Source organism: Pseudorasbora parva, chromosome 14 (assembly GCF_024679245.1).
Source record: "Pseudorasbora parva isolate DD20220531a chromosome 14, ASM2467924v1, whole genome shotgun sequence".
Classification (NCBI taxonomy): Eukaryota; Metazoa; Chordata; class Actinopteri; order Cypriniformes; family Gobionidae; genus Pseudorasbora; species Pseudorasbora parva.
In genome coordinates, this window is record NC_090185.1 from 238,633 (window position 1) to 262,500 (window position 23,868).

Genomic DNA, 23,868 nt, shown 5'->3' on the forward strand with positions numbered 1-23,868 from the left:
ACAAGAAAAAAAAATACTAAATAAGAAAATCAATTGCAGTGTACAAATGTTTCATTAACTTTTCACTTCAAGCACTGATCACTTTTATATCAGGGGACATTTCTTATTAATTTAAGAAAATATAATACAACAGATACCTATCTTTTATCATGATAAAATTGCATATTCTATACTGTAATTTGCTGTTTTTGTACTGTCCTATTTACTAAATGTGAGATTTTGAACTTCAGATGAGCTCTTATTAAGAGTATTTCTCTTATAAATATTTGTCCAAAATAATCACTAAATTATGAGAAGGTGTTTTGAAAAATATTTTGCTCATGCATCTAACTTAAATCATCCATTGTGTGTGTGTCCGAGAAATCAGTGTCAACTGTGTTACTCTCCCTAAACCCCTCTATAAATCAGCAATGGTTTGTTCCAGAGTCACATGTCCAACATCACCTGATGTCAGTCCTTTTTTGGAGGTAAATTTGAAGACAGTGTAATAGATTATAACGTCTCCTCTTCAATATATGATCTATATTATTGTCTGCATAGAGTACATTAATTGGCCATCAACTGTGTTATCAACATGTTCTGGTGAACTTGCGTCACATTATAATAATAAATGTGTAGAGAAAGAATATAAAAACATAAGTTAATCTAGGTCAACTACTAACTAGTCTAAAGCCAACAGTTTGCACAAGACCCTAAAATGGCCGAAATGTCAACTGTGTTACCCATCAACTGTAACACGAATTCACATGGTCGACAATTTTAATTCAAATTGTATTAATTGCTTGCATTTATATTTGATGTATAAAAAGTTATCATTTTAAAGAGTTTTCTCTTTTCCTTCTAATGTGTCCTGTCAATGGTGTTACTCATGTGTCAACTGTGTTACTGAGCCTGTCAACTGTGTTATGTGTGGTTTTTATGTCATAAATCTTTTAAATGTGAACTAAACCATCAGAAAAATAGATAGGGATATCTCCGGAGATGGAAATCTTGGTAAGGATGGTGAATAATACTAAATTCAGCATACAGTGGACTTATGACAGCATTTGTCCATAACACAGTTGACAAAATAATGAATCAAATGTTAATTTTCTTTAACATATTTTAAAAAAAATAATTAGAGCTAATAAGGCTTTCCAACTAATTCATTTAGCACATTAAGGGCATATATAATTCAACCACCTAGTTTATTAAACAAAAAAGAATACTGATTTCCTGACTTTTTTGGCTGACATGAAATGTACCCCTAAACTTCTTCTTCTTCTTCTTCTTCTTCTTCTAATGCCGTTTTATGTCGGTTGGTTATTGTCCGTGTTTGAATGTGATGCCTTTAATAAACCAACAGCTGGAAAGTGAACTGTGGAGACTCTTATTTTGAGTGGTTGGGTGTTCCGCCGCCATCTTCTCTTGTTGTGTCTGGCTTCAGGCGCGCGCACTGAACCGACCCGGAAAACTCGAGCCGAGTCAAACTGACGGTGAGAATGACTTTAATTTGATTTTTTCCGCGCTTGTCCAAGCTTTAAAAAAAAGATCAATACTTTTATTAAACCTCGCCTTTGCGAAAGAGTCGTTCGGGTCTGAGGTGTTCGATGATCGGAATGATTTACCGAGCCGAGTCGCTCACTTCCGGTGGTGTAGCCGTTAGCTTCGCATCGCCACATTAAACATAACAACAAACTTTAATAACAAATAAACACGTTTATGTCAATCAGAAATGAACCCTTTGTGAGTGTCATGATAATTGACGCTGTATTTACACATGAGAAGCGCTCAAACCCGATCAAATATTATTATAAACACTCATTTGAGAGCATCTGCTTCTTTATATCAAATTCTGGACTATAATTTCTTTATGTTTTAGTATTTAACGGGCAAATCTCATGAAAACAAACGAGCAGCAGCGCATTTACACAATTATAATAATATTAATACATGTTTAGCACATGCTTATCTTATTGTTATTTTTGTAAGTAATATTTGGTCAGGAAATGTGATTAATTGTCATGGAAATAAAGTCAAGAGGCAAAGATATCATTGCTCATAAAATAATCTGTGTAAAACAAGTCAGCTCTACTTGTGGATGAATGACGGATATGGATTTAAAATATGGAATAAAATATCTAACTTTAGGACTTTCTACATTGTTAGAGTGTTGTGTATTTGCTTATTTTAATAATGAAAACTGTTATTATCCACTTTTTGGTGAATTAGATCTTTCCCTCATGAAAATGTAATTCCTGGTAACGGTAAAGAATTACATTTCTACTATTGTTGGCGTTTACAAACAATCAGTGCTCGGAAAACTACATTTTAACACAATTAAAATCATCAATGTGCGATTTCATAGAGAAATTCAGAAACAAATCGAGAAAAAAAATTGAAAATGTTTAGCAATAAAGTAAATAAGACTTCATTTTATTTATATATTTACTTTATTTATTTTATTTACTTTATTTTGTTTTAACTTAACACAAAACAAAGATGTGTGTAATCTAGCACACACACACACACACACAGGGTGACATTAATTGCCCATGTCATCATTAGGATTACCATTAAAACCGTCCTCAAATATTTACACTTTAAAAAATAATTTATAAATTTTAAGATGTAACATTAACACAACACTAATGTAAACATAACCTTTGTAAAAATATAAAGCAAAAATGTAAACAGCTAGTATTTTCCAATCTTGTAGGTGACTAGTCTCGCACATCCCATAATGACTCAGATTCCTGAAAGTGTGAGAATATAAATGAAAACTGGATCATTCTGGATATATTTCTAATATTAATAAATTATAAATGTTATATTAGTGTTATCATGTGATATTGCTGAAGTGCACCAGTGATCAAAAGGCTCAATATATCGGCAAACTTATATCGAAATTAAGAGACGCTTAGCATGTTTGGGTCCTTCAGATACAATATTAGGTCACATGACACACCAAAGTGCATTATGGTCCAGAATGCTCATGTGTTATCCAGGAATGACATTAGAGAAATCACAAAAGGAAATAATCTTAGTATTATCATTGAAAACATCAGTACGATTACCCAAGTAGATTTTATACTTTAATTCACATTTTTGTTGTATTTTTCTATTCATATTTTAATACAGAATGACATTTTGGGACTTTTAAAATCAATTTTCCCTCAAAGATGAATTATAACAAATACTCAAGTTAAGAGGGGGAAGTCGGGTTATATAATGGTGGAGTATATATTGAGTATATACGGTTATTGACACGCGTGTGATATTGCAGATGGTGGAGTATATATTGAGTATATACGGTTATTGACACGCGTGTGATATTGCAGATGGTGGAGTATATATTGAGTATTTACGGTTATTGACACGCGTGTGATATTGCAGATGGTGGAGTATATATTGAGTATATACGGTTATTGACACGCGTGTGATATTGCAGATGGTGGAGTATATATTGAGTATATACGGTTATTGACACACATGTGATATTGCAGATTGTGGAGTATATATTGAGTATATACGGTTATTGACACGCGTGTGATATTGCAGATGGTGGTGTATATATTGAGTATATACGGTTATTGACACGCGTGTGATATTGCAGATGGTGGAGTATGTATTGAGTATATACGGTTATTGACACGCGTGTGCTATTGCAGATGGTGGAGTATGTATTGAGTATATACGGTTATTGACACGCGTGTGATATTGCAGATGGTGGAGTATGTATTGAGTATATACGGTTATTGACACGCGTGTGATATTGCAGATGGTGGAGTATATATTGAGTATATACGGTTATTGACACGCGTGTGATATTGCAGATGGTGGAGTATGTATTGAGTATATACGGTTATTGACACGCGTGTGCTATTGCAGATGGTGGAGTATGTATTGAGTATATACGGTTATTGACACGCGTGTGATATTGCAGATGGTGGAGTATGTATTGAGTATATACGGTTATTGACACACATGTGATATTGCAGATGGTGGAGTATATATTGAGTATATACGGTTATTGACACACATGTGATATTGCAGATTGTGGAGTATATATTGAGTATATACGGTTATTGACACGCGTGTGATATTGCAGATGGTGGTGTATATATTGAGTATATACGGTTATTGACACGCCTGTGATATTGCAGATGGTGGAGTATATATTGAGTATATACGGTTATTGACACGCCTGTGATATTGCAGATGGTGGTGTATATATTGAGTATATACGGTTATTGACACGCGTGTGATATTGCAGATGGTGGAGTATATATTGAGTATATACGGTTATTGACACGCGTGTGATATTGCAGATGGTGGAGTATATATTGAGTATATACGGTTATTGACACGCGTGTGATATTGCAGATGGTGGAGTATATATTGAGTATATACGGTTATTGACACGCGTGTGATATTGCAGATGGTGGAGTATATATTGAGTATATACGGTTATTGACGCGCGTGTGATATTGCAGATGGTGGTGTATATATTGAGTATATACGGTTATTGACATGTGTGTGATATTGCAGATGGTGGAGTATATATTGAGTATATACGGTTATTGACATGCGTGTGATATTGCAGATGGTGGAGTATATATTGAGTATATACGGTTATTGACATGCGTGTGATATTGCAGATGGTGGAGTATATATTGAGTATATACGGTTATTGACGCGCGTGTGATATTGCAGATGGTGGAGTATATATTGAGTATATACGGTTATTGACGCGCGTGTGATATTGCAGATGGTGGAGTATATATTGAGTATATACGGTTATTGACATGCGTGTGATATTGCAGATGGTGGAGTATATATTGAGTATATACTAGGGCTGTGTATTGCCAAGAATCTGGCGATACAATACGTATCACGATACAGGGGTTACGATACGATATATTGCAATATATTGCGATATTGTAAGAGAGGCAATATATTGCAATATATTGCGATATTGTAAGAGAGGCAATATATTGCGATATTTCTTTTTGTGTGTTTTTGTTTTTTATAATTTAAAAGAATAAAGAACACAACCATAAGCCTAAAACACGAGACAAAGTATTTAATTTAATTAATACAGTATCATTTATAACACTAATCATATGCAATGTGCAATCTAAATTAAGGGAAATTTAAAGTGACTGCAGGATTCTTTGTGTATGTTTTAAAGGTTCACAGTATAGCAGTGGCTATTTAACAACAGAAAGTGCAGTCCATTTGATGACTGAATGACTGTTTGTTTTATATTTAACACAGCAGCACCGATCACACAGAACGCGTTTTTGCAGCGAGAAGCCTTTTTGGAATGGATTTCGGTTGGCAGAGAGCGTTATGCGCGCTGCTTATGCGCCCTGGGCGCCTCGCGTTTTTGAAGGAGCGCTCCGAGCGCATGAAGTGGAAAAAAGTCAACTCTGAGCGGAAAAGCATGCAACATCATCGCGCTTATGTTCTGTTGTCCAATCGAATGAATGAAGCGGCGGACCTTCCGTTGTGTTGACCGTTACATTGATTTGACTGACAGTAGTGCAGGTGATTCGGGGGTTGCCTAGAAACATTAAAGCGCACTGCTCATTTTTGAATGAATAAACGCCGACCAAAAAAGGGAGTGCAGTGCGCCTCGCGTTTTCGAACCTGAAAAACGCGTTCTGTGTGATCGGACCCTAAAGCTGTTTTCTATAAAGCAGTCTATTGTATAAAGTGCTGTTTCAAGTAACGTTACTGAGCTGCAGAGCTGGTGCATCCATATCCACATCGCTATTATCTTTCGTTCTCCTGCCACTGCTGTCAGTTTTGGAGTGTGTTTATTTTGTTACTGAGAGGAAAACGTGCAGTACATTCTATCGAAACACTTCTCAGCAGCGCGGGTGACATCAGGATGTTAAGCGAGCTCTCTGTTTCAATGTGTTTCCCGAGTATTAGATTATAACTTGGCCTATTTTGCAAACAAAATGATTCTTGTCGATTTCCTTAGTGGCTTCTTTATAGCTGAAGCCAACATGAGTCCACACTTCAGCTCTGTATACTGCAAGAGCGGAATAATTCTATCGTCTTGAGAGCTGGGTTTGCTAATGTAAACACTAGCACTTTTACCTTGTGCTTCTCCGGCTCCGCGTCAGTAATGCGTTCTGAGATAACACTGCCATCTAGCGGTTGGGTGTTATACAGGCTGTGGTTTAAACCGAACACAAAGCCACGAATCTTGGATGTAAATAAATAAATATATAAATATCGATACAGCGTTTTTGAGAATCGATACAATATCGCCAAACATAATATCGCGATATTCACGTGTATCGATATTTTCTTACACCCCTAGTATATACGGTTATTGACACGCATGTGATATTGCAGATGGTGGAGTATATATTGAGTATATACGGTTATTGACACGCATGTGATATTGCAGATGGTGGAGTATATATTGAGTATATACAGTTATTGACACGCGTGTGATATTGCAGATGGTGGAGTATATATTGAGTATATACGGTTATTGACACGCGTGTGATATTGCAGATGGTGGAGTATATATTGAGTATATACGGTTATTGACATGCGTGTGCTATTGCAGATGGTGGAGTATATATTGAGTATATACGGTTATTGACACGCCTGTGATATTGCAGATGGTGGAGTATATATTGAGTATATACGGTTATTGACATGCGTGTGCTATTGCAGATGGTGGAGTATATATTGAGTATATACGGTTATTGACACGCCTGTGATATTGCAGATGGTGGAGTATATATTGACTATATACGGTTATTGACACGCCTGTGATATTGCAGATGGTGGAGTATATATTGAGTATATACGGTTATTGACATGCGTGTGCTATTGCAGATGGTGGAGTATATATTGAGTATATACGGTTATTGACACGCCTGTGATATTGCAGATGGTGGAGTATATATTGAGTATATACGGTTATTGACACGCGTGTGATATTGCAGATGGTGGAGTATATATTGAGTATATACGGTTATTGACACGCGTGTGATATTGCAGATGGTGGAGTATATATTGAGTATATACGGTTATTGACACGCGTGTGATATTGCAGATGGCGGCCATCCGTAAGAAGCTGGTGATCGTGGGCGACGGTGCGTGTGGGAAAACTTGCCTCCTCATCGTGTTCAGTAAGGATCAGTTCCCCGAGGTCTACGTGCCGACCGTCTTCGAGAACTATGTGGCCGACATTGAGGTGGACAGCAAGCAGGTGAGAGATCAAGCCATCTTTATTTCTATCGCTCTTCTCCAGCGGCGATTGTGTCAGAGCAGCTTCAGTGTTAAACAGGACAATACTGCAGCAGAATTAGATTTGGCTGTACAGTCGTTCTGGAGTAAACAGTGATGTCATCAGCTTATCAGTATTATAGTTTATAGAATTAAATAAGTAAGGAATAATTGACGATGGGCCGTTGAATTATTAAAAAAATAATGCACACCGAGGTGGTGCTGCGGTCACGACGCGAAGCGTTATTAAAATAAATAAATTGATAATCAAAATGGTAATTAAAATCCGGATCTGATTTGTGTGTGTGTGTGTGTGTGTGTGTGTGTGTGTGTGTGTGTGTTCCAGGTGGAGCTGGCACTGTGGGATACGGCCGGACAGGAAGATTATGACCGGCTGCGGCCGCTCTCCTACCCTGATACAGACGTCATCCTCATGTGCTTCTCCGTCGACAGCCCGGACAGCCTGGGTGAGTGTGTGTGTGTGTGTGAGTGTGTGTGTGTGTGTGTGTGAGAGAGTGAGTGTGTGGGTATCGTGCTTCTCCTTGGACAGCCTGGGTGAGCCTCTCCACGCGTCTGCAGTCGGCAGAAGGTCAGATAGCATGTCAACTTTGACCTTTCTGGTCCTCAGAGAACATCCCTGAGAAATGGACTCCCGAGGTCAAGCATTTCTGCCCCAACGTTCCCATAATCCTGGTGGGCAACAAGAAGGACCTGCGGAACGACGAGCACACGCGCCGCGAGCTCTTCAAGATGAAGCAGGTGTGGCTCTGCTCTCACTATATAATATATCTCAGATATAACCTTCAATTCAATTATATGATGAAGTTTTGTTTCAGATGCGCGAGGAAAACACAACGCTTTAAAATCTCAGCAGGCCATCAAAAATAAACATGTTCGTCTGTCAGAGCGGCGTTTACTAACCCTGACATAAAGAAAGCTATTTCTGTGTCTGAATGCATAGCATCAATGTCATTAATCAGATTTCATGAGCTATAACGCGAGCTATAATGAGCTATAATGAGCTATAACATAAGCTATAACGTAAGCTATAATATGAGCTATAACATGAGCTATAACGCGAGCTATAATGAGCTATAACGCGAGCTATAACATGAGCTATAACATAAGCTATAACGCGAGGTATAACATGAGCTATAACGCGAGCTATAAAAAGCTATAACGCGAGGTATAACGAGCTGTAACGTGAGCTATAACGCGAGGTATAACGAGCTATAACGCGAGGTATAACATGAGCTATAACACAAGCTATAACGCGAGGTATAAAGAGCTATAACGCAAGCTATAACGCGAGGTATAACATGAGCTATAATGCAAGCTATAATGAGCTATAACGCAAGTTGTAACGCGAGCTATAACGAGCTATAATGTGAGGTATAACACGAGCTATAACGCGAGGTGTAACAAGCTATAATGCGAGGTATAACAAAATTATATGATGAAGTTTTGTTTCAGATGCGCGAGGAAAACACAACGCTTTAAAATCTCAGCAGGCCATCAAAAATAAACATGTTCGTCTGTCAGAGCGGCGTTTACTAACCCTGACATAAAGAAAGCTATTTCTGTGTCTGAATGCATAGCATCAATGTCATTAATCAGATTTCATGAGCTATAACGTAAGCTATAACAATAAGCTATAACGTAAGCTATAACAATAAGCTATAACGTAAGCTATAACGAGCTATAACGCAAGCTATAACGTAAGCTATAACAATAAGCTATAACGTAAGCTATAACGAGCTATAACGCAAGCTATAACGTAAGCTATAACAATAAGCTATAACGCAAGCTATAACGAGCTATAATGCAAGCTATAACATGAGCTATAACGCAAGCTATAACATGAGCTATAATGAGCTATGACGCAAGCTATAACATGAGCTATAACGCAAGCTATAATGAGCTATAACGCAAGCTATAACATGAGCTATAATGAGCTATAACGCAAGATATAACATGAGCTATGACGCGAGCTATAACATGAGCTATAAAGTGAGCTATAAGATGAGCTATAACATGAGCTATAGCATGAGCTATAAAGTGAGCTATAACATGAGCTATAAAGTGAGCTATAACATGAGCTATAAAGTGAGCTATAACGCAAGCTATAACATGAGCTATAAAGTGAGCTATAACGCAAGCTATAACATGAGCTATAAAGTGAGCTATAACGCAAGCTATAACATGAGCTATAACGTGAGCTATAACATGAGCTATAAAGTGAGCTATAACATGAGCTATAACATGAGCTATAACATGAGCTATAAAGTGAGCTATAACGCGAGCTATAACGCGAGCTATAACGTGAGCTATAACGTGAGCTATAACGTGAGCTATAACGTGAGCTATAACGTGAGCTATAACGTGAGCTATAACATGAGCTATAACGTGAGATATAACGCAAGCTATAACGCAAGCTATAACGCGAGCTATAACATGAGCTATAACGCAAGCTATAACATGAGCTATAATGCGAGCTATAACGCAAGCTATAACATGAGCTATAACATGAGCTGTAATGAACTATAACCCAAGCTATAACATGAGCTATAACATGAGCTATAATGCAAGCTATAACATGAGCTTTAACATGAGCTATAACGAGCTATAACGCAAGCTATAACATGAGCTATAACGAGCTATAACGCAAGCTATAACATGAGCTAGAATGAGCTATAACGCAAGCTATAACATGAGCTATAACGAGCTATAACGCAAGCTATAACGAGCTATAACACAAGCTATGACATGAGCTATAACGCAAGTTATAACGTAAGCTATAACATGAGCTTTAACGCAAGCTATAACATAAGCTATAACGTAAGCTATAATATGAGCTATAACGAGCTATAACGCAAGCTATAACGAGCTATAATGAGCTATAACGCAAGCTATAACAAGCTATAACGTAAGCTATAATATGAGCTATAACGCAAGCTATAACGAGCTATAATGAGCTATAACGCAAGGTATAACATGAGCTATAACGCGAGCTATAATGAGCTATAACGCGAGCTATAACATGAGCTATAACATAAGCTATAACGCGAGGTATAACATGAGCTATAACGCGAGCTATAAAAAGCTATAACGCGAGGTATAACGAGCTGTAACGTGAGCTATAACGCGAGGTATAACGAGCTATAACGCGAGGTATAACATGAGCTATAACACAAGCTATAACGCGAGGTATAAAGAGCTATAACGCAAGCTATAACGCGAGGTATAACATGAGCTATAATGCAAGCTATAATGAGCTATAACGCAAGTTGTAACGCGAGCTATAACGAGCTATAATGTGAGGTATAACACGAGCTATAACGCGAGGTGTAACAAGCTATAATGCGAGGTATAACAAAATTATATGATGAAGTTTTGTTTCAGATGCGCGAGGAAAACACAACGCTTTAAAATCTCAGCAGGCCATCAAAAATAAACATGTTCGTCTGTCAGAGCGGCGTTTACTAACCCTGACATAAAGAAAGCTATTTCTGTGTCTGAATGCATAGCATCAATGTCATTAATCAGATTTCATGAGCTATAACGCAAGCTATAACGTAAGCTATAACGTAAGCTATAACGTAAGCTATAACGCAAGCTATAACGTAAGCTATAACGCAAGCTATAACGCAAGCTATAACGCAAGCTATAACGTAAGCTATAACGCAAGCTATAACGTAAGCTATAACAATAAGCTATAACGCAAGCTATAACCAGCTATAACGCAAGCTATAACATGAGCTATAACGCAAGCTATAACATGAGCTATAATGAGCTATAACGCAAGCTATAACATGAGCTATAATGAGCTATAACGCAAGCTATAACATGAGCTATAACATGAGCTATGACGCGAGCTATAACGAGCTATAAAGTCAGCTATCACATGAGCTATAACATGAGCTATAACATGAGCTATAACATGAGCTATAAAGTGAGCTATAACATGAGCTGTAACGCAAGCTATAAAGAGTTATAACGCGAGCTATTACGAGCTATAATGTGAGGTATAACACGAGCTATAACGCGAGGTATAACGAGCTATAATATGAGCTATAACGCGAGGTATAACATGAGCTGTAACTCGAGCTATAACATGAGCTATAACGAGCTATAACGCGAGGTATAACATGAGCTATAACGCGAGGTATAACGAGCTATAATGCGAGGTATAACATGAGCTATAACGCAAGCTATAACATGAGCTATAAAGAGCTATAACGCGAGCTATAATGTGAGGTATAACGCGAGCTATAACGAGCTATAATGTGAGGTATAACATGAGCTATAACGCAAGCTATAACATGAGCTATAAAGAGCTATAACGCGAGCTATAAAGAGCTATAACGCGAGCTATAACGAGCTATAATGTGAGGTAAAACATGAGCTATAACGAGCTATAATGTGAGGTATTACATGAGCTATAACGCAAGCTATAACGAGTTATAACGCGAGGTATAACATGAGCTATAAAGTGAGCTATAACGAGCTATAATGTGAGGTATAACGAGCTCTAACGTGAGGTGTTACGAGCTATAACATGAGCTATAACATGAGCTATAACATGAGCTATAACATGAGCTTTCCACAACTTTCCTGAACTCTGACCTTTCCCCTAATCGCTATGGCAACGTAGAACACGCCGGTATCGAACTTCCGGTTTACGTGAGTCTGTACTGTTATCAGCTAAACGCTTGGTTGTATTATGAGGATTCAGGAGTAGACTTTTACAACAACGCTTCAGGCAAAATGATCACATGTCCCAGATGGTCGCATGGATCTGACTATCTTACAAGAACTTACTAATATCTGTAGCACTAAGCGTTTTACCTGAGTTATGCGGCGCACACATTTTGCCACTGCTATAACGTGCTGTAACGCGAGCTATTACATGAGCTGTAACGCGAGCTATAACGCGAGCTATAACATGAGCTATAACATGAGCTGTAACTAGGGATGGGTATCGTTAAGATTTTAACGGTATTACTACTCTTACCGATACTGCTTATCGGTCCGGTACTTTAACGGTATTCTTATCGGTACTTTTTGAGATTTATATATATATATATATATATACATACATACATACACACACACACAATTAACGAAAATACACATTATATAGGCCTACACAGTGCTTACATTACAGGAAGAATTCTAGTAAAATTACACTGCATAGTTTATCATAAATAGCCAAAATAATGCGTATTAAAGCTGAAGTTATTAATTCAAGAGCTGTGAGTGATTTTCTCTTTGCATTTGGTTGTTTAAATCGTAGTAATTCATCGGCATGTTTATTTACAACACTGCCTCTTTAAGACAGATGTGCAGCTCTATAGGCGACTGATAATAGGCAGATACACTACACTTTCTCCCGACTATATCCATAATAACTACGCCCATTTTAGACACAAACTAAAACTCTTCAACTGTTGTGTTTAAGAGACTCTCCAAGCCGGTCATTTTGACATAGATGTTTGTGTGATCGTTTAGACGCGAGTGTGAAACCGAAAGTGTAATTTGCTCGTATCGTTGCGGGCTGTTTCGGAGAGCGCGCGCCGACTTGGGAACAGCCTCTTGCGGACATTTTTGTGCTTTTAATCGCTCTTTTTATTATTAAACGCATCCCACAATTTACCAAAAGTATTTTACAACAATCAGTGATCGTGCTGATTCTGTCATTGCGTTTGAGTTTTATGGAGAAATGACAGCGTAGGCTACTGCTGCAAAGGGAATTACATAAGTTGCGCTAGATATAAATATTATTATTTTAATCTTTGGAAGCCAAAATCTAAAATAAAATCAGACTATCACAGATCTAAAGTGTAACCAGGCTATGTTTGACTGTTTAGTTCTGTCCTCTGTCGTCTCTCTCTCTCTCTCTCTCTCTCTCTCTCTCTCTCTCTCTCTCTCTCTCTCTCTCTCTCTCTCTCTCTCTCTCTCTCTCTCGTCACGTGTATTTTCAAAAGTACCGACAGAAGAACCGATAACGTCCGAGCTTATCGATACAACGGTCTTTCAAAATTCACCCCCGGGGCCCGTTTAATACCGGTTTTCGGTACCCATCCCTAGCTGTAACGCGAGCTATAACATGAGCTATAACATGAGCTGTAACGCGAGCTATAACATGAGCTATAACATGAGCTATAACATGAGCTGTAACGCAAGCTATAACATGAGCTATAACATGAGCTGTAACGCGAGCTATAACATGAGCTATAACATGAGCTATAACATGAGCTGTAACGCGAGCTATAACATGAGCTATAACATGAGCTATAACATGAGCTGTAACGCGAGCTATAACATGAGCTATAACATGAGCTATAACATGAGCTGTAACGCGAGCTATAACATGAGCTATAACATGAGCTGTAACGCGAGCTATAACATGAGCTATAACATGAGCTATAACATGAGCTGTAACGCGAGCTATAACATGAGCTATAACATGAGCTGTAACGTGAGCTATAACATGAGCTATAACATGAGCTATAACATGAGCTGTAACGCGAGCTATAACATGAGCTATAACATGAGCTGTAACATGAGCTATAACATGAGCTATAACATGAGCTGTAACATGAGCTATAACATGAGCTGTAACATGAGCTATAACATGAGCTGTAACGCGAGCTATAACATGAGCTATAACATGAGCTGTAACGCGAGCTATAACATGAGCTATAACGCGAGCTATAACATGAGCTGTAGCGCGAGCTATAACATGAGCTATAACATGAGCTGTAACGCGAGCTATAACATGAGCTATAACATGAGCTGTAACGCGAGCTATAACATGAGCTATAACATGAGCTGTAACGCGAGCTATAACATGAGCTGTAACGCGAGCTATAACATGAGCTGTAACGCGAGCTATAACATGAGCTATAACATGAGCTGTAACGCGAGCTATAACATGAGCTATAACATGAGCTGTAACGCGAGCTATAACATGAGCTGTAGCGCGAGCTATAACATGAGCTATAACGAGCTATAACGCGAGCTGTAACGCGAGCTATAACATGAGCTATAACGAGCTATAACGCGAGCTGTAACGCGAGCTATAACATGAGCTATAACATGAGCTATAACATGAGCTATAACATGAGCTATAACATGAGCTATAACGCGAGCTGTAACATGAGCTGTAACGCGAGCTATAACATGAGCTGTAACGCGAGCTATAACATGAGCTGTAACGCGAGCTATAACATGAGCTGTAACGCGAGCTATAACATGAGCTGTAACGCGAGCTATAACATGAGCTGTAACGCAAGCTATAACATGAGCTGTAACGCGAGCTATAACATGAGCTGTAACGCGAGCTATAACATGAGCTGTAACGCGAGCTATAACATGAGCTGTAACGCAAGCTATAACATGAGCTATAACATGAGCTGTAACGCGAGCTATAGCGCGAGCTATAACATGAGCTATAACATGAGCTATAACATGAGCTATAACATGAGCTATAACATGAGCTATAACATGAGCTATAACATGAGCTATAACATGAGCTATAACATGAGCTATAACATGAGCTATAACATGAGCTATAACATGAGCTATAACATGAGCTATAACATGAGCTGTAACGCGAGCTGTAACATGAGCTGTAACGCGAGCTATAACATGAGCTGTAACGCGAGCTATAACATGAGCTGTAACGCGAGCTATAACATGAGCTGTAACGCGATCTATAACATGAGCTATAACATGAGCTATAACATGAGCTGTAACGCGAGCTATAACATGAGCTGTAACGCGAGCTATAACATGAGCTGTAACGCGAGCTATAACATGAGCTGTAACGCAAGCTATAACATGAGCTATAACATGAGCTGTAACGCGAGCTATAGCGCGAGCTATAACATGAGCTGTAACGCGAGCTATAGCGCGAGCTATAACATGAGCTGTAACGCGAGCTATAGCGCGAGCTATAACATGAGCTGTAACGCGAGCTATAACATGAGCTATAACGCGAGCTATAGCGCGAGCTATAACATGAGCTGTAACGCGAGCTATAACATGAGCTGTAACGCGAGCTATAACATGAGCTGTAACGCGAGCTATAACATGAGCTGTAACGCGAGCTATAACATGAGCTATAACATGAGCTGTAACGCGAGCTATAACATGAGCTGTAACGCGAGCTATAACATGAGCTGTAACGCGAGCTATAACATGAGCTATATCGCGAGCTATAGCGCGAGCTATAACATGAGCTATAACGCGAGCTATAACATGAGCTATAACGCGAGCTATAGCGCGAGCTATAACGAGCTGTAACGCGAGCTATAACGCCCGCAAAACATGTTATACCCTCAATTTTCACTCTCTGTTATATTGCAGCCATTTGCTGAAATCATTTTAGTTATTTTTCTCATTATTGTACACACTGCACCTCATACTGACAGAAAAACTGAATTGTTGACATTTTTGCAGATTTATTAAAAAAGGAAACCTGAACTAACCCATGGTCCTCAGTGTTCAGAGCCTTTGCTCAGTGTTTAGCAGATCCCCCTTCTGATCTGATACAGCCGTGAGTCTTTCTGGGAAAGATGGAAGTTTTCCACCGCTGGATTTGGGGATCCTCTGCCATTCCTCCTGCAGATCCTCTCCGGTTCTGTCAGGTCGGATGGTAGATGTTGGTGGGCAGCCATTTTCAGGTCTCTCCAGAGATGCTCAATTGGGTTTAAGTCAGGGCTCTGGCTGGGCCAATCAGGAACAGTCACGGAGTTGTTGTGAAGCCACTCCTCCGTTATTATTAGGCTATGTGCATATTTATTTAGAACATTATTTATTTAGCGTATTACCGTTCGTTACCCATCGGGTTGTAGCGAGAGAAGAGCTAAATTTAATTTGCATGGTGGTAGTTTGTACCATTTCGTTATTTTGGCTCGAAAATGTGTTTTTTGGAAATATTAACTGAATTTAGAAATGCTTTTGAACAATTTTTATTAGCCTAATAATAAAAAAATGAATTAAGACAGCGTTTGGAAATTTTGAAGTGCATAAACAATATTCCCAGAATCCACGGCCTTTGTTGTTATTGTGACATAAAAGTAGAAATTGTATAGTTTATAATTATGTATGTCACCTAGGCTATCTGTATCATATGGCAAAAAATGACAGAGTGAGTTGTTCCCGCTGTCATAAAGGAACAAAATGCAGCGGCGCTTAATTTCGTTGGACAAAGGGTTAAAGAAAACTATAATGTCATAGTTAGGCTGTGTTTAAATATTAGCCTATAACTGTATTGTTCCTCTATACTCTGTATTCAAGGACACAACTCACTGGATGAAATCAGAGAACTCTTTATTATTCTTCTTCGTTGTTCCTTAACCCCTTTTACTCTAGCCCCACCATGTGGCCATAACCTGCCACTACATCTCCCCCTTTTAGATGAAGGTGCACTTGTTTTAACAGAACTTAAAAGTGATGGAATACCTTTAACGAATGTCCACTCTTGTTATTTTGTTCACTTATTCTATAAATGTACAAATTCCTTCAAATCCTCTTTAACTTAAAAGTGATGGAATACCTTTAGCGAATGTCCACTCTTGTTATTTTGTTCACTTATTCTATAAATGTACAAATTCCTTCAAATCCTCTTTAACTTAAAAGTGTAACCTGAGAAACTAACAGAAGATATTGTACTTCACAGTAGCTCTTATGTAGACTTTATCTTAAAGAAACTGCAAACTTAAATACGTCAAACATGTCTTTTCTAATACACATTTAACTTTCCAAATTGAAAATTATGACTCTCTCTTTCCTTTTCTCTGAGGTGAGTATGCATATGTTTCATGTTCAAAGGTCTAGTCTCTCAGGAGCCTTAGACAGCCTCCCTGACCTAGTCATCGTCATTTCACCTGGTGCAGGAGGCATCGGAACTTTCCTGAGGTGCGAACGATTGCGCCGCAGCCGTCTTCCACCCAGAGTCTCCACCTCATAGGAACGTGGAGTAGGTGCAGTACTAACAACTGTCCCTTTTGTGCTTGTAGGTTTGATCCATACACGCTGTCCCAGCTGGAGAGGTGGTAAGACTTGAACACGGTGTCTCCGGTTGAATGTTTGTTGTTGTTGCAGTTTCAACACGGCATCCTTTTCTCTGAATCTATCAAGATCAGGCCAATGTGGTTGTAACTGTTCCAGTGACACTGGAACTGGTGTTCTGATTCTCCTCCCCATCAGTAATTGTGCTGGGGAGCTCCCATGTGCCAATGGAGTGGCCCTATAGGCCAGCAGAGCTTTGTGGAAATCTCCCTCTTTTGCTAAAAGGGATTTCACAGTTCTGACAGCCCGTTCCGCCTCCCCATTGCTGCGGGGGTAACAGGGACTGCTTGTCACATGGGTAAAGTCATAGTCCTGTGCAAATTGAGCAAATTCATGACAGGAGAATTGAGGACCATTGTCTGTGACCAGCACCTCTGGACATCCGTATCTGGCAAACACAGCTTTAAATCTGGCAATTGTCTGTTTTGCTGATGTGCTGCCCTGCAGAGAGCAAACCTCAATATATCGAGAGAAATAGTCTATCATGACTAGATAGTTCCCATTCTGCCACTGGAAAAGATCAGCCGCGACTCTCTGCCATGGTCTGCTTGGGAGTTCAGTCGTGAGTAGAGGCTCGACTGATATTTGAGCTTCGCGTGCACAAATCTCACATCTCTCAATCATTTGCTTTACTGCAGATGTGATACCTGGCCACCAGACTGATTCTCTGGCCCTAGCTAGACACTTGTTGATACCTTGATGTCCCTGATGCAGTCTCTGCAGGATGTCAGGTCTCATGCACTCAGGGATTATGAGTCTCTCTCCTTTCATGAGCAGTCCTCCTCCTTCATGCAAGACTGACCTATTGGGCCAGTAGGGTAGTAGCTGCTCATGCACATCTCGTCTGTGTCCCGGCCAGCCATTTGCAATGTATCGGCTGAGACGTTTACAGATGTTATCTGAAGTTTGTGCACTCTTAATCTGTTCCAGCTTTGTCGGTGTGGCTGGCAAACTTTCTACCACACTGTCCAGATAAGCTTTGCATTCTCTTTCCAGGTCTTGCTCCGCCTCTGTAGCTGTGGCTGGAAGAGGCGCTCTGGACAGGGCATCAGCTGTTATCAGATTTTAGCCCGGGACATGAATGATGTTAAAATTAAATCTGAGCAGCCTGAGTCTGAATCTGATAATCCTTGGTGGGAGGTCATCCAATGCTCTGGACTTCAGAAGTGTTATAAGTGGCTTGTGGTCGGTTCTTATGGTAAAATCCAGTCCACTCAAGTATCCTTGCAAGCGCTCGCATGCCCAGGTCACAGCTAGAGCCTCCTTTTCTATTTGGGCATATCTTGATTCGGTTTTAGTCAGACTTCTAGAAATGAAAACAACAGGTCTCCACTCACCGTCTGTCTGTTTTTGTGTCAAGACCCCTCCTAGACCATATGAAGAGGCATCAGCTGATACCATGGTTTCGTGATTTGTGCTGTACTGGGCTAGCACTGTCTCCGACCCCAATTCTTTTTTTGTCTCCAGAAATGCTTTCTGTTGAGGTGCACCCCATGTCCAGCTGTTCTCTGTCTTTAACAGGTCACGAATGGGCTTTGTCAGATCAGGCAGGCGTGGAGAAAATTTGCCTACAAAGTTCACCATGTCCATAAAACGACGAACATCTGCCACATCCTTTGGCTCAGGCATATCATGGATTGCTTTTATTTTACCCGGGTCTGCTCTGATGCCTTGAGAATTTATGACATGACCCAGGAAGCGGATTTCTGACATGGCAAATTGGCATTTCTCATTCAGTGTGAGCCCAGCCTCTCTGAATTTCTGTAGCACTCTGTGCAGCCTGTCATCGTGCTCTGCCCGGTCTCTTCCTATAACAAGGACATCGTCAGCATGGCATAGGACTCCGTCCACACCATCAATCAGCTGAGAAATTTTCTTTTGGAAATGTCCGGGCGCCGATGATATGCCAAAAGGTAGCCTTTTGAAGTAGTAGCGCCCCTCTGGCGTAATGAACGTGGTCAACAGCATTGAGTCTTTGTGGAGCGGTACCTGCCAGAAGCCTGATGTCGCATCGAGCTTTGTAAAGACTCTGGCTCCTTCCAGCTTGGCCAGTGTCTCATCCACTGCGGGTAGGATATGTCTCTCTCTGATGACGCTCTCGTTCAGACGGGTTAAGTCGACGCAAATGCGAATTTTCCCAGATGATTTCACTATAGGGACCATGCCCGCACACCATTCAGTCGGTTCTTCAACACGGGCTATGACTCCCATCTTCTCCATCCGGTCTAGTTCCTCTTTGACTTTGGCTCGGAGAGGAATGGCTACACGTCGTGGTGCAGAGAGGGCATAGGGTGTTGCGTAGTCTCTCAGCTTAATTTTGTACTCCCGCTTAAGGTTACCCAGCCCTTTAAATACATCTGGGTAAGTTGAGCGGAAGTGAGTCTCTGCATCATCAATGCCATTGAGCTGAGGAATCATCTGCAGTCTACGGATAGCAGGAAGGCCTAATAAGGGAGTGGTCAAATCTTTCACAATGAACACCTCCTCCTCAATCTTTTTGTCCCCTCTCTGAATAACCGCATGCACTTGCCCTTTAACATCCAGGGGTTGGTTGGCGGGACCCAGTAGTGGTCTGTGCGGTGCTGAGTGTCTGCCATATCTATCCAGTGTGAATTCTGATTCTGGGATTGCTGTCACAGACGCACCGTGTCAACTTTAAACCGCAATGGGCTGCCGTTTATGGTAAGTATTTCAGTCCATGTGGATGACTGTGGATAGTCAACGGCCCCAAGATAAGCCGCTCCATCCTCATCAATTGAATCCAGCTTTTGAACTGATCTGCACACCGCTGCAAAGTGTCCCTTCTTCTGACATTTTCTACACTCAACGTCTTTTGCTGGGCATTCAGTCCAAGAATGTTTTGGGGTTTTGCCACATTTCCCACACTGTCTTGAGTTGTTTGAGGTAGATTGAGGCTGATAATGGCTTCCTCGTTGGAAAGATTTTTTTCTTTGGGGATGTCTCTTACTGTTATAAGACAGTGGATCTATTTGTCCTGGTCATTCAGTTGACCGTAGAACAGCTTGCTGCTTTTTTACTTCCTCGTGCTGCCTCACTTGAACTATAGCTGTAGCTAAATCCAATTTTGGGTTGAGCTGCAGTTTCTCAGACAATTTGGCATCACGTATGCCGACCACAATCCTGTCTCGGATCATTTCCTCACGCAAAACGCCAAATTTGCAATGTTCAGCTAGCTTGTGCACTGTTGTGATAAAGTTTTCTGCAGTTTCGCCGACTTCTTGACATCTTTTATTAAACTTGGCTCGTTCATAAATTACATTATGCACGCCTACGAAATGTCCATCAAAGGCCTTTTTTACCTCATCAAAGTCTTTTTCTTTCTCTTCTGTCAACTGCAGTGAGCTCAGAATATCGTCAGCCTTCTCGCCCATTGTATAGATAAGGGAATTCACCTGGTATGCACCGTCTTTTTCTTTCAATCCAGATGCAATTCTGAACCGTTCAAACCTTTTAATCCATGTGGGCCACGAGCTTGGCTCGAAATCGAATGGTCCCGGTGGTGTGATAGTAAATATGTGGTCCATACTGTGTGCTTTTAGCTTGCCGCTAGCCTGTTGTTAGCTCTCGCTGCTTCGCTCTCTCTTGCTCCACAGATCCCCTGTTATTACTCCACACACCATTAAACTGCTCCAACCCCTTATCTTTGCCACTAGACTCTGTCTGTTGTGGGTTAACCGTTTCTGACACGGGCGGCAGTGGCTCAGTGTTTCATGTAGGTTGTCTACAAACCAGAAGGTTGGTGGTTCGATCCCCGGTTCCACCTGACCAAGTGTCGAGGTGTCCATGAGCAAGACACCTAACCCCAGCTGCTCCCGACGAGCTGGATGGCGCCTTACATGGCTGACATCGCCGTCGGTGTATGAATGGGTGAATGTGAGGCAAAAATGTAAAGCGCTTTGGATAAAAGCGCTATATAAATGCAGTCCATTTACCATTTGACACCATGTATTGTTCCTCTATACTCTGTATTCAAGGACACAACTCACTGGATGAAATCAGAGAACTCTTTATTATTCTTCTTCGTTGTTCCTTAACCCCTTTTACTCTAGCCCCACCATGTGGCCATAACCTGCCACTACAATAACATTGTTTTAATTAAATAGCCTAACTGTCTGTAGGCTATAGGCCTATTTAATAAAGACGCGAACAAAAACCGTCGGTAATGGACTGACGTGTGTAACGTTTTTCTGTTCACAATTAAACAGAATTGTCAAATATTCGGGCTCATGTACAAGGCTACGAGCTGAGAACTAAACTTTGTTTTGGGGAAATATCACAATCCTGACCACTTTTACAGTCTATGGGCTCCGAGAGATGGGGTTGCAGCCTGGTGCTATAATGGAGATTCCAGATCGCTCTTCTTTGGTCAGAACCACGGAGAACGACCGCGAGATAAAAAAATAACTTAGAAGATTTTAGCAAATGGCTGCAATATAACAGACTGAAAAATGTAAGGGGGTCTGAATACTTTCTGTCCCCACTGTACGTTAATTAATACTGGCAAAAATTAGCAAGGTATGGGATTCATTAAAATCTGTATCTGATTTTGTGTGTGTGTGTGTGTCGCAGGAGCCCGTCAAACCTGAGGAGGGCCGAGACATGGCCAACCGCATCTGTGCCTTCGGATACATGGAGTGCTCTGCCAAAAGCAAGGAAGGCGTGCGGGAAGTGTTCGAGATGGCCACCAGGGCGGCGCTGCAGGCCCGCAAGGGCAAGAAGAGCAACAAATGCCTGCTGCTGTGAACAGACTGCTCTTATTCCTTTTAATCAGTTCCTGTAGTGTCGAGATTTTACGTCAGTATTTAACGCTTCAGACTCACAGATATGCAACGATCCGCACACACTCGGACAGACTTGAAACGCCGCCTTTTGTCTTTCACAATAAACAGAATTTGGTATGTTTGTGTATTAAAGCCTTTATAAGACACTTGTGATGCGTGTATGGTTCATCTCAACACAACACACAGCGTCTTTATCATCACACAAGGCCTTTATTTCTGCAGAAACACACACACACACAGTACAGGAAGTTCCTAATCACACTGAAAACATCATCATCCTGCTCTTGAGGAGCGGCAGGAGCGCAAGCAGTGTGTGTGTGTGTGTCACAGGCTCTTCTTGGCCGGGGCTTGTGTGTGTGCAATGAGGAGCGGCTGGAGCGCGAGCAGTGTGTGTGTGTGTGTGTGTCACAGGCTCTTCTTGGCCGGGGCTCGTGTGTGTGCGATGAGGAGCGGTAGGAGTGCCAGTAGAGCGATCATCAGGCCCAGCAGCGGCCGATAGAAGATCCAGCCGGCGGCGATCGTCAGCAGAGACAGAGAACACGACACACACACTGCAAACACCTTCAGCCCCGCAGACACCAGCTCACGCAACACTGGCACACCGGACACTGCGGAGAGAGAGAGAGAGAGTGTGTGTGTGAGAGAGGGAGAGAGAGAGAGTGTGTGTGAGGGGGAGAGAGAGTGTGTGTGTGAGAGAGGGAGAGAGAGAGAGTGTGTGTGAGGGGGAGAGAGAGTGTGTGTGAGAGAGGGAGAGAGTGTGTGTGTGTGTGAGAGAGGGAGAGAGTGTGTGTGTGTGTGTGAGGGAAAGAGAGAGAGAGAGAGTGTGTGTGTGAGAGTGTGTGTTACCCAGTGTGTAGATGATGCGTGTGCTCAGACTGACGGACAGAAACATGAGAGCCCATCCGCCGAGTCTCAGTCCCCACGTCTTCATGGCGTTCAGCTGATGTTCTTTAGCAAACACCTCCTGCAAACACACGCACACGCACACACACACACGTCAGCAGCATGCGCACACACACATCAGCAGTACGTACGCACGCACGCACGCACACACACGTGTCAGCGGCGGTGGAGCACGTAGTGTGTGTGTGTATGTGTGTGTGTGTGAGAGACGTGCCGCACCTCTGCTGTCAGATCGCCCATATACAGGATCTGCAGCATTTCTCCCGCACGAGTCCTGAAGGCCGTCAGCCGATCCGCCTGCTGCATGGCCACAATACTGACCTACACACACACACACACACAGATAGATACACACACAGAGATATACAGGTGCTGGTCATATAATGAGAATATCATCAAAAAGTAAAACTTGTACATTATATTCAGTCATTACACACAGACTGATATATTTCAAATGATTATTTATTTTGATTATTATAACTGACAATTAAGAAAATCCCAAATTCAGTATCTCAGAAAATTTGAATATTACATGGTCCTTAAACCAGGCACTGGCTGCTGTGGCACTGTGTGCAGGTGCCCAGTCCTGCTGGAAAATGAAATCTGCATCTCCATAAAGTTGGTCAGCAGCAGGAAGCATGACGTGCTCTAGAACTTCCTGGTATATGGCTGTGTTCACCTTTGACCTCAGACCAACACCAGCAGATGCCATGGCTCCCCAAACCATCACTGACTGTGGAAACCTTACACTGGAGCTCAAGCAAACATGGACTCTGTGCCTCTTCTCTCTTCCTCCAGACTCTGGGACCCTGATTTCCAAAGGAAATGTTAAATTTACAAT

General features: G+C 41.0%; 2 protein-coding genes across 3 annotated transcripts in view; one reads left to right on the plus strand and one right to left on the minus strand.

Moving 5' to 3' along the window:
* Positions 1 to 1,372: 1,372 nt before the first annotated feature.
* Positions 1,373 to 22,270, plus strand: LOC137039834 (rho-related GTP-binding protein RhoA-B). Its single transcript, XM_067415101.1, has 5 exons — positions 1,373 to 1,475; positions 7,070 to 7,225; positions 7,589 to 7,709; positions 7,871 to 8,001; positions 21,913 to 22,270. The coding sequence occupies exons 2-5, from the start codon at positions 7,070 to 7,072 to the stop codon at positions 22,084 to 22,086; spliced, it is 582 nt and encodes a 193-aa protein (XP_067271202.1). The 5' UTR covers positions 1,373 to 1,475; the 3' UTR covers positions 22,087 to 22,270.
* An 86-nt stretch (positions 22,271 to 22,356) lies between these two features.
* Positions 22,357 to 23,868, minus strand: part of LOC137039833 (transmembrane protein 43) — an 8,680-nt gene continuing 7,168 nt past the window's right edge. For both annotated transcript variants that reach the window (XM_067415100.1, XM_067415099.1), the window contains 3 exons: positions 23,247 to 23,348; positions 22,971 to 23,088; positions 22,357 to 22,732 (listed from right to left, as the gene is read on the minus strand). In XM_067415100.1, the coding sequence (XP_067271201.1) occupies positions 22,530 to 22,732; positions 22,971 to 23,088; positions 23,247 to 23,348 (423 nt within the window). In that variant the 3' untranslated portion in view covers positions 22,357 to 22,529. The remainder of the gene's footprint in view (positions 22,733 to 22,970; positions 23,089 to 23,246; positions 23,349 to 23,868) is intronic.

What these genes read in the sequence shown, in the direction of transcription:
- LOC137039834 (XM_067415101.1), top strand. Translation starts at nt 7,070, where the DNA reads ATGGCGGCCATCCGTAAGAAGCTGGTGATCGTGGGCGACGGTGCGTGT. An exon ending in CGACAGCCCGGACAGCCTGG is followed by an intron (nt 7,710 to 7,870) that starts GTGAGTGTGTGT and finishes TCTGGTCCTCAG; the next exon opens with AGAACATCCCTGAGAAATGG. An exon ending in AGCTCTTCAAGATGAAGCAG is followed by an intron (nt 8,002 to 21,912) that starts GTGTGGCTCTGC and finishes TGTGTGTCGCAG; the next exon opens with GAGCCCGTCAAACCTGAGGA.